At 46.3% G+C, this 11,280-nt stretch overlaps 1 protein-coding gene across 1 annotated transcript; it reads right to left on the reverse strand.

Annotated features, from left to right (window-relative positions):
- Positions 1 to 2,363: 2,363 nt before the first annotated feature.
- TFAP2C (transcription factor AP-2 gamma) lies at positions 2,364 to 10,758 on the reverse strand. The gene is made up of 7 exons (XM_064674151.1): positions 10,511 to 10,758; positions 8,868 to 9,344; positions 8,561 to 8,612; positions 6,837 to 7,059; positions 6,089 to 6,207; positions 4,596 to 4,737; positions 2,364 to 2,762 (listed from the first exon to the last, which is right to left on the reverse strand). Exons 1-7 carry the CDS (start codon positions 10,556 to 10,558, stop codon positions 2,477 to 2,479), a joined length of 1,347 nt encoding a protein of 448 aa, XP_064530221.1. The 5' UTR covers positions 10,559 to 10,758; the 3' UTR covers positions 2,364 to 2,476.
- Positions 10,759 to 11,280: the final 522 nt, after the last annotated feature.

Genomic DNA, 11,280 nt, shown 5'->3' on the forward strand with positions numbered 1-11,280 from the left:
GGTCCAAAATGCTCATTTCTGAAATGCTACAATGAGTCTAACAAATGCAAAGGCTGGAATTTCACACCTCTGGGAGAAAAGGGACTGGATTGCAACTCCAAAACCAGCTTTCTGCCAGCTCACCACTGATATAGTCACTCATTTCTTTGAGCTTCCCTTTCCTTTCTTCTCCCTGCACACCGTCAGTGTTTTGTCTTTATCCTTTAAAGGAAAAAGGAGGACATAAAAATAATTTATAAACAAAGCATTCAGAAATTGTGCATATTTTTCTCTTCTCCACATCTGTGGAAGAAACACTGCCATGATGTGAACCCAATTCTCACTCCCCGTTACAGCCCAGTGTCTCCATTCCTGTTTGCCCAAGCCACTGAGCCTCAAGGATGGATGAGGTATGGAAGTGCCAAGGACACACTAAAGCCCAGATTCATGTTGCTTTTTCCAGAAAGCACTGAAAGAAAAAGCCCAGTTTCTCTTCAGGGAGGTTTGTTTGGCAATTTTGCATCTGAGACACCAAAAGCCCCAGCTCCTGCCTCACCACGAAGGCACAAAGCACTTTGGGGACTTTCTGCAAAATGTAAACTTTCTCAAATCAGTAAAACTGGGCCAAAACCAGATGGGAGACCTATCAGATTTCACACCCCAGGTTTTTGCAAATATTTGTCATTAGAGACAGATTATTCTAATAAAGTCAGATTCACTGGGAGACAAAGCTGGTAGGATTGATTTTTATTAAGAAGCCTTGCAGTTTGTGTTTAAGCTGCCTATTTAAGCAGCCAGCAGGCAGGATAATGACATCTGAGGAAGGGAAAAAAAAAAAAAAAAAGATTCTTGGAGATACAGAATGTGTTTAATTGAAACCATTAGTTTTACTGGCAAACAGCTTCATATTTCTGTTCTGTTAATCCGAACAAAGTGCTGCGATTATGACTCAATACATAATGTCCTCTAGTGCTACTCGCCCCACATTCCCCAAGTATAGAAAGAAAACAGAACTGTCTTCAGTTAACAAAACATTCCATGCTTCTATCCAGAATACTTTTATTATATGGTTATCATATACATCAGAATTATATTGGGAACATTTACAAATATGTAAAAGATATTTCGGAACCTCCATTATTCACATACACACTAACTCACACACTCGTTTTCCATGTCTAGTCAGTTATCAGGTGAATGATGCACAAAATTATTGCTTTGTGAACATACACCTCAGATTAAATCTAATCTTCAGTGGCAAGAATTGAGATTAAAAAAAAAAAAAAAAAAGTCTTAAATACCCTGTATGACATACCTGTGCATAAACCTAAAGATATGTTTAGCTTACCCATTACCTTTGAAATACTTACCAAAATTAAAATTTGAAACCCATTTATAAAAAAAAAAGTATTAAAAAGTTCACCATTATTTACAAATCCGATTAAATTACACATAAATAAATATTTACATTCAACACACTGCTTCCCTTAATACACATAAAGCCTCCCTGGAAATATTTTTTGGCCTTAATAGGCAAAAAAAATGTAAAAAAAAAAACCAACAAAAAAGGTATGTGCCTATTCTTTCAAGTTTCCCCCCCAATTTAAAATACAAGACAATATAAATATGCGAATAAAGCTGCAATATCCTTAGACACAAAAAGTGAATTTTCTAAAAGCATTTCATTTTGAACTATTCCTCGTTAAAAAAATACCAAGATAATATTAACTGCAGCCAACATGACTGCAGTTTTTAAAAGCCTGAATATTTCCATAAAAAATAAGCATGTCAAATGCCATCAGATAACTTTTAAGTCTAGCAGGATTTTAGTATTCTCTTGTGGTAATCTGAAAAAAATGAAAAAGAAAAAAAAAATCCCCAACAAGATAAAACAGAACAAAAAAAAAAAAAAAAAAAGCCCCCCACAGAATAATCTTACTATTTTCAGGTGTTTATAAAAAAAAATTTAATGTACATAAATCTATATACCATTGTTTAATACTGCTTTATTTTTACTGCTGCATTTAGAGAGAATAAACCCCTGAAATTGTATCAGATAACAAAACAGGCTTCCACTCTAAAATCTGTATCCTAAAAACTGTACATGAAGCTGGTCACCACTAGATACTTAGATGTGGAGAAGAAATCTAAATATATCTCTCTGTGTATTTCCATCAACCCCCCCCTTTATAGCACCACTTTTACAGCAAAGGATTCAATACATTGTACCAAGTACTTATCTTCAGGTAATTGCTTCCACAGAAAAGGGATACTGCAGCTTTTAGAAAGGCTTGTCTCACGGATGGATCCAGGAGGAGTGAAGATCCTGAATGATATTGATATTTTTCCCCTTTTTCCCTTCCTTTCTTTAAAAAAAAAAAAAAAAAAAAAAAGACAAAACCAAAAGAAAAAAACAAAACCACCAAATCTCTATGTTCCCCCTGGCAAGAAGATCCCAGTCTTTGTTTAGGAGGAAGAGTAAAGTCTGGTTTTCCTTTCACTTCCTGTGCTTATCCATTTTATCCATGGTTTTGTTGGTTTCTGCAGGGCTCTGGTCGCCAGCGTTCATGTATGATTTGTCTGCTATTTTTAATGCTTCATTTAGGTAGTTCTGGACGGATGTCATGGCAGCACAGATGGCAGCACTCCCAAAGCCATGTGTGATCAGGCTAAAATGAGTCAAACAGCCCTGGATGCCAGGGTCCAAGATGGGACTGGGTCTTGTGTTTCCAAGAGGAGTCCTGTCCTGAGTGAGGAGGTCTGTGAATTCCTTACAGATCTGCCTGCAAGACACAAAGGGATCACACTTTACACCACGGTGGGAATTTATGCAAAAGCAAATAAATAAATAAAAATAACAGAGGAGTCTGTATCAAATATTTGGCAGTTATGTGGGAATTAGAGAAATTCAGTACTGCCTGAGCAGTGTCCAAAAGTAAAGCCTGTTTATTAGCACCACTTTCTGATGAACCTTCTGTTATATCTACATCATCAAAACACTCTGCAAAATAATCTCCCCACCTCTGGTGCCTGGCTGGCTCTGCATCATTTGCTCCAGATTTTAAGGGGGGGAGTGGGAATTCAGTGCTAGTTTCTATGAGAACTTTCACAGCTGCAGTTTAGTGATTTAGAAAGACTCAAGCAGCTGAACAGGAGATTCAATTTAGTTGTGTATATTCTATGTATATGCCCCCTTCCAGAGAGACCCAGGCCCTGCTCCTGCAAACACTAACACATATGCCTGGCAAAACATGAGTGGTTAATAATGCTCCAGCATATGTTGTTTGCTGCTTGCAAATCTGTCCCCTCGAAGGGATTTCACAGGAGCTGAGCAGTCTTAACAGAATCATCACTTTTATCAGAATTTCTTAATCACAAACATCCTCCAGGAGATTATTATTAGTGCCAATCACAGTACCAATACTGAGCAGAAAGAGCAGTGCTCAGGAAAAATTATCATCATGTTCAAACTATAGGAAAGAGAGACTAGATTTCTAAATTTATAAGAGATAGAGATCTTTTACAGGAATATTTCTCAGGAAGGCTGGATAAATTCAGCAACAGGAATGTGTTTTGCATGCCTGATCTGAGCCTAAAGTTAGGGCTACACTGCTCTGCAGTTTAAGCAAACTTTTCTCATATCCTCTGCAGAGCAAGGGTGCTGTCATACACGGGGAATTACACTGAGCCCAAACCAGAAAACATGTCAGACCAGAACAAATCATGAACTGAAGCTCTGTTAAACCTCAGCCTGGGAAAGGAACTTCAGCAGGGAGAAGGGGACAGCAAGCACACCAGCCACCAGTTTAAGATTAGCTTAATTTAACACAGATATTTCCTACCAGAGACCTGTTCAGGACGTGGTTTATTTACAGGTACAAAGTGTCTGCAGAACAGCCATAACTAAGCTGCTCTTCTTGACCCCGCCTTCCCTCTTTGTCAAGGTTTGTAATAGGAATTTAGTTTTAAGCACAGGGACTTTCCACACCTACCAAAGGATGGCTTCCAGTGAACTATAAAAATCTTCAGCCATATTAGGGAAAAGGGACTATCCAGTTCTTGACTCCCAGTGTCCCAGGAGGAAAGCTGTGTGCTGCTACTGCCAAAGGCAGTCAGGAGGACACAGGGGCTGAGCTTCCCTGGCGCCCAGCACGCCCACCAGTAACTCTGCTTGGAGACACTGCACAAACAGAGATGGGGGAACCATCTCCTGCTCCCAGTCCCAACACTGGTTCACATTCCCAGGCCATACCTGCTTTCCAGATCTTCAACCCTGTCAGACCCAGGGACATCTCTCCTTACAGGTATAGTTGTCTGGGTATAGGACATTTTCCTAATGTTTTTACTACAGCTTAAAGCAGTTTGGACCAGTTCTGTTCTTTTTCTTTTGAGTTACCCTACAGGATTGTTCCTATTATTATTGGTTCAGACTAAAATAACTGCTGCCATAATTGAATTCAAACCAAAACCAAATAAAAAGAACTGCTTCATCTTCTCAATTAAAATTATACATGAAAACGAACCAAACTGTCCCACAGTCACAGATACACATGGGCAGACAAAAGCATGTTTAAAAGGGAGAGGAAAAAAAAATAAAATCGAAGCTGAAACCTTACTTTGCAGCAAGAAGCATATTCTTTCTGTTTGCCATTTCATTGCGGCCCATGTGTGGTCTGGTTAAATATTCAGCCACTGCTTTGGAAGGGAACTCTGTCTCACAAACGTAACCAAAGTCACGAGCAAGATGTACAGCTTCACCTGGTGTGGGTAAAAGAGTGCTTGTTAAATGGTGTAACATCCATTTAACAGGAGAAAATCGGAGAAATTAAGGAAAAAAATGCTCTGAACTTTTTAAGTGTATTCTTGTTTTAGAAAAGGACACTACGTTACTACTATATCACTCATTACCATTTTCTAATGGATGGATCAGTGTTTCTTTCTTTAAGTTTGCATCAAGAAAAAGAAAAATACTTGGTACCTGCTATAAAAGAAAATTATCTTACTTTTATATAAGAAAAATTCCTGTCTCTCTCCAGAATAACTGCACAGCAAAGAACAGAACTCAGTTGATATCAAATTATCCACTGATATTTAAGAGTAGCTGGCAACTAAATTCCACTTATCCAATAAAAACTTTCAGTTTGTTTTCTACTTTTTGTAAGCATATTCATATAGAAAATAAAATTGCAAGGTGTATAACTAGGCCACTTTTTTTTTTTTCATTAAAGCAATTTGATCAGGCTTACAAAAAATGGATTGACATGGTCAGTGTATTACCTTCAAGGTGCACGTGCACACACATCAGCTCCCTGAAACCCAGCTTCCAAGGAAAAGGTCTTAAATGGAAGTTGCTGTTTTATTTGAGCTGATGTAGAAGTGAATTAGCAGTATTGTTAGATCATTCCTCACTTTTCATTTCAGTTGCTGCTTCTGTTCCTATTAAATTGTGCCGCTACCAGGAGCTGCTTCAAACAGAAACACCAAACAAAAACCACACACATACCTACATATATATACACCCTTCAAGTCAGTTTAACTGACAGAGGGGCCACAGAACATGGTACAGATTAAAGGGGCTCCAGTTTCCTATCAGGAAGTAAAAAGCTATAAATCTCACTTTATATGCTTGTTTATTAGAAAAGCTTCTGAGGATACCGCTGAGGTAGGGCCAGGCTTTGGAGTCAGCTGCCCCAGACTTTTAAAGTTCCCCAATAGGGAACCAAACCCACTAATGTGATGAGTTTCACACCTTTTACCATCCCTGCCTGTCCCTGCACACACCTTTATGAAATCCAAACCAACCTTTAAGAAACACAGACTGGACAAACATGCCTTTTGAACATCTTGGCACTTAGGAGAGTTGCTCCATCCCTTCCACGCAGCTGTGAGGATGAGGAGCATTAGCTGGGTTTGTTAGGGACCAGATTTGAAGGGAGAAGAAGGGGGACAGGAGTCCCTCAAAGGCAACATCCCCATCATGCTCACTTTAAAATAAATAAAAAGCTCTCCATTACTTTCACTGGTTTCTAGCCTTTCCGTGCTCTACCCAGAGGAAAAAAGCTGTACACAAAGGAAAAAAGTTCATTTTTAAGACATGTTCAAGACTGACCTTCCACCAGAGATGTCAATAGTGTCACATTTGCAGCTTTCCTTCTGCCAGCAGGAAGATTCAAGCCAATTTTATCCAGTTTTTCCCTTAATGATCTACCACCATTTTTAGATTTGGCTCTGTAATTAAAGAGAAAAAAATGGCCTTATTTATCTTGGGGGAACACTTCTTTTTAAGATGAGAAATTCCAGTTACTGACATTCAATAGGGTTCTACTGAGGTGAAGATAAAAAACAGGCTCTTTTCAAGTGACCTACTTTTTAAATGCTGTACTACAAACCAGCCAGGATGAAACACAGCAGGTCAAAATCAAAATGTTTCAAACTGCACCACTGAAACCAACAGCTATAGAACAATCACAAGCCAAATTAGGCGTATGCAAAAAAGGACATCTAAAGTGTCCTCGTAATGATTAATCAGGACCACAAGATTTAATCAAAAAATGGTTCCATGGGGAGACTGTGGAACCATGAGCTGGTTTTGAGACAAAAATTGAACTTTAAACAGAGAATGAGAATTGCTGTCAGAGCTGTTAACAGCACTTCTCGAGAGGTAGCAGAAGTGTAAAGAAGTTTTATTTCCAAAGCCTATTAGGATTCAGTGTCGTTGGGCTTCTTAAGAATCAGTAATTCGCTAAAAGGCGTTCTTAGCTCCTCGTTATGCTGATCTGGCCGCTCTCACACCCAGCACAAGGGAAATCACAAACAATAGGCACGGAGGGGATGGTGGGAAGGGGAGTGCAGCCTACCTTCTGAGGACTCCTCCTAGCAAAGAGGCATTGAGACACTCCGGGGGCGAGAGCCGCCTCTGCACCTCTGCTACTGTCACTTTGTATTTCGACGTGGAGCTCAGGAGGGAAAGTCTCCCCGGAACGGAACAAAACACTTCGTTGGGGTTTATGACCACCCCAATTAATCCATCCTTTTGGCAGGGGAGGCTCAGAGCACTGTTTTTCGTTAGGGAAATGGGACCTACAGGAGGAGGAGGGAAAGCAGGTATTTTGTAAAAGGGAAAAATAAATAGGAAGTGGCAAGTGAATTTCCTTTCTATAAAAACAACCCAGAAGGCAGGATTTCGTTTGGCATTAAATGCTCACACCACTGACCCCCATCCCCAGTATCGACCTAGGGCACAGGGACCGAAAGGTCCCCACAACTATTCCTGACCAGCTGGACTTTGCCACCGGATTCCAAGGAGCTGCTGAACACAACTAAGAATGCTTTTCAAGGCGCACAAACCCCACATCTCTGAAGCAGCAGGCTGCAAGTTAGCAAATCCGTGCTTATGAAAAGCCCGACACAACTACAGACTCCAAATTAGCATCCCTCAGCTGCTGCCAAAAACTCTTTCCGAGCCGGGGCAGGGAGAAACCTCCCAGCTCCCGCTGGGGTTCATCTTCCACCTCACACACGCAGATTTAAGAAACCGCCTTTAGAATTTAATCCCAACAAATTCACAACAGACAGTACAACAACAGAGAGGGATGCAGCCCAGGGCAGAACCGAAAGTAAAGTGTTGCTCCTTAATAGCTTCAGCCTTAAGGTGAAGAGGGACAACAAAGGCTTCGCTGGAAGGAGCAAACCACTGATCCAGCTTTTCCATGCCATTGCAAATCCACCCAGTTCACCCAGTGATGTGCTGCTGGCTCAGGGCACCGAGCGAAAGGGTTAAAGAGCTGAGATCGGCCCCACTCCCGGAGGGGGAAGATTTGTCAGCGGTGCATCTGACAGCGAAATTATTCTCCCATGAGCTGAAGGCAGCAATCAGCGCTCTGACACACACTTCTGCTTTTCCTCAGTTAGGTATTTGTTTGAAGTCTTCAGAGGAAACTTCCACTGATTTTTTTTTTTTTTTAGCACAAATTTGTTTAAAAACAAAAACAGGGGAAAAAAACCTAAATGACTGTAAATTGAGTCAATACGTCTTCCTGCTTCCTCAAAATCTCAGCTACAAACCAATTTCGATTAAGATAAAGCCGAGCAGGCTTCTGTCAGCGATCTCATTCCCTTCTCAAGTCTTGCAAAGAAGTTAAAAAGAAAGTTGGGGGAAAAAAAAAAAGGGAAAACCCCCCTGTCTTCGAGTGCTAGCAGCAACAAAAAAACCCAAACAAACGAACAAAAAGCAAAGCCCCGTGTCACTTTACACACACATATTCCAGGGTAGATTAAATTCGGTTCAAGGTCCCGGTTTCGATTAAAGCCACAACACAAGAGCACACGAGTGGGACAGCCGGTGTCCCCCGGAGGAGTCTCACACCCCGGGGCAACCCTGGGGGTTTGTCCCCGCCGCCACCTTCCCTCGGACAGCGTTAGAAAAATCCAACGACTGAGAAAGTGGAATAAAAACTCCTCCGCCCTCCCGATCCCAAAGGATCCGTCTCTATAAAAATAATAGGACGTCTCTTCACCGGTGCGTCATTAAACTTTTAACTATTGACAAGGGAAAGTTAAACAGCGGTGCCACCTTACTGACCTTTTCTAATGACTGTCTGGTCATGCATTAGTAAGTGTTGATCTTCCACATTCTGGAAAGAGAAAGGGGAGAAAGTTTCGCACCTCGAAGAGCTAAGAGGGAACAAGCTGGGTGGCCTTTGGGAAACCCATCCCCTCTCCACGCGTCCCCATTTTAAGGGCCAAAGGGGAGAAAAGGTGGATTTCTCTCCAAGGAGGAATAGGGCAGGTAAAGCCGGGATGTGCAGGGGGACAGTGCCAGGGGAGTGCCTGTCCCACCTCCCCCGATGCGCGGAGCGGCCCTAGGGGAATGCCTGGGGGGTCCTTACCTGCACCTCCTCCATCTGGTGAGCCATGTCGTGCAGGCCCAGGTTATCGGCCAGAGCCGAGGCGTCCAGCCCGTGTCCGTGGGGCAGGAGCAGCTCGGAGCGCCGGTAGGTCTCCCGGCGGCTGCCGGCGGAGCCGCTCTCCAGCGCCGAGAGGTGCGGGACGAGCCCGGGGCGGCCGTGCGGGGCGAGCCCGGCCGGGTCCTGGCTCTGCCGGTTCGGCCAAGCGCTCTGCTGCTGGCTGGGGGGCGGCGGCGGCGGCTGGTGCAGGGGGTTGATGGAGAAGGGGTCCCCGAGGTGCGAGTAGGGGTCGCTCGACTGGGAGTAAGGCAGCGGCTGGTATGGAGGGGGAAAGTAGGGGGGCTGGAAGTCGGAGGCGCCCGAGTGGGAGAGCGGCGGGGCCGGGCTGTACAGGTGCTGGCTGACGGCGGAGAGGTGCGGGAGCCGCGGGTTCCCGTTGCTGCTCCCATCGTGCCGGTCCTGGAAAGCACAGAGGGGTGGGAGAAAAGGGGCAGCCGTCATTGGGAGCAGCCTGGACTCGGGGACATGGCGAAACGGGCTGCGGGTGGTGGCACTTGCTGGTACTGGGGAAGGAGAGAGCAGAGCCGAGAGCCGCCCTGCTCCTGCCCAGAGAGCTTGCTCTTAGTAGGGCAATTTTCGGAAGAAGTCAGCCCCGCTCCTAGGGAAGAGACTGCAAACCAGTTCTCGCTGCTCTGCTCATCGCAACTACACCAGACCAACCCTCCCGATCGGGCAAGTCATCGGAAGAATCATTAAAATCAGAAAAATTCAAATCAGCGACGCAGCTTCATTTCCGCCGCGCTGCCCTCGCTGGGGAGGAGATACTGGGGCTCGGAGCTGAGGACCCGCCGCCCTTGGAGCGAAAGGCCCAAGGGTCCCCGGCACCCCCATCCCTCCCACCTCCCGAGGTCCCGGGGGCCGCCCGGGGCTGTGCCCGACGGCAGCGGCACGGCTGGGAGGGATGGCGGGGCTGCCTCCAGCCCGTCCCATCGCCGCTACTACCCCGATTTCCAATCTCAGCAGTCAAAGCTGAAATGTCTACATTGAGCTGATCCAGGGATTTAGCAGCTTCTGGCTTCACGGTCATTAAAATAACAGGGCTAGTTAATAAGAGGTGAATGGGGTCCCAATGGAGCGTGAAGCGGGGACTGCAGCTAATCTGTAGGAGCCGAGCAGGCGGAGCGGGGCCGGGGGGACACAGGGGGACACGGCCGCTTTCGGAGAGATCAAAACCCGGGAGCACCTCGCGGCGGGCTGGAGCCGCTCCCGAGGAGGAGAAACGTGGGAAGAAAGGGTTCGCCCAGCCCGGCTGCTACCTGCCGGCCGGCCCCTCCGCATCGCCCGGCCCTCGCCCGCCCGGGCGGGACCCGCAGCTTCGGGAACACCCGCTCCCGCACGGCGCTGCTCCACGGGCGCCTGGGGGATGCGGGATGCGAGCTCGGTTCTCCCAGCCGGGGCTTTCACCCCGTTTTACTCGAGAGTTCAAAAGACTGGAGGGGAGGCGGAAGAGACGGGCGCCGGCTGGGAGGGAGCGGGGCGGGCAGCGCGGCGCGGGGGCTGCGGAGCTCCGCGCTGCCCCACGCCTACCCCCCTTCCCAAAGCTGCCCCCTCCCCGCGCTTCTCACCTCGCAGTCCTCTTCGTACTTGACATTATCTGCTAGTTTCCACAACATGGCGTCCAGCGTCCAAACCAGGTGTGCGGAGCCGAAAACAGACGAGAGCTCAGCCCCCCCCCACGGGCGGTAAATCCACGTCGGCGCTGGGGAAGAGGAGCGGCCCCCCGGACGGAGCTCAGTTGGCAGGCATGAAGGCAGATGACGGACTAACTCTCCGTGCTTATGGTCACTCGGGTTTTTTTCCCTGCCCAGACGCCCTTAATGGCAATAGGATTATCCTAACTCCTCCCCAGGGATGGTTTGGGCGCCGCGGCCGCCAGCCACTCAGGAGGGAGCGCGCAGCCCCAAGCCAATCCTTCCGCGCCCGCGGAGGGGTGGGCGGGCAGCGCGGAGCCAGAGCCCGCCCAACGCCCCCGCAGCGCTCAGGGCACTGGGGGTCAGTCCCACCCCGCGGGGAAGGGGTCATGCCTGGACATCCCTCTGCACCCACTGCAACGGGGCTTCCCCGAATTCCCACACGTGTTGCATTTTTTTGGGAGGGGGGTGTGGAAGTAATGCCGGGTGTTCCCCCACTCCCCCACGCGTGGAAGGGCTTTGCTAAAATCCACGCTCGGCGGGTGCGGCGGCTTTAGGGCGGAATAAACTCGGAAAAAATCCTCGTAGCAAAAGCGAGAAAGTCCGAGCGTAGACGGGGCTTCATTTGCATAATTGTCAAGAGTTTGAATTACTGATTACAACTTGTAAGCTACCAATGTTTAAGGTATAATTTACTTAATGAT

Source organism: Pseudopipra pipra, chromosome 17 (assembly GCF_036250125.1).
Source record: "Pseudopipra pipra isolate bDixPip1 chromosome 17, bDixPip1.hap1, whole genome shotgun sequence".
Lineage (NCBI taxonomy): Eukaryota > Metazoa > Chordata > Aves > Passeriformes > Pipridae > Pseudopipra > Pseudopipra pipra.

Bases quoted from the DNA above. Each gene is read 5' to 3' on its own strand.
- TFAP2C (XM_064674151.1), bottom strand. From the start codon at position 10,558: ATGTTGTGGAAACTAGCAGATAATGTCAAGTACGAAGAGGACTGCGAG. The intron at 8,613-8,867 runs GTAAGGACCCCC...TTCTCTTTCCAG, and splicing joins ACCAGATGGAGGAGGTGCAG to AATGTGGAAGATCAACACTT. The intron at 7,060-8,560 runs GTCAGTAAGGTG...CTCCTCCTGTAG, and splicing joins CCAGACAGTCATTAGAAAAG to GTCCCATTTCCCTAACGAAA.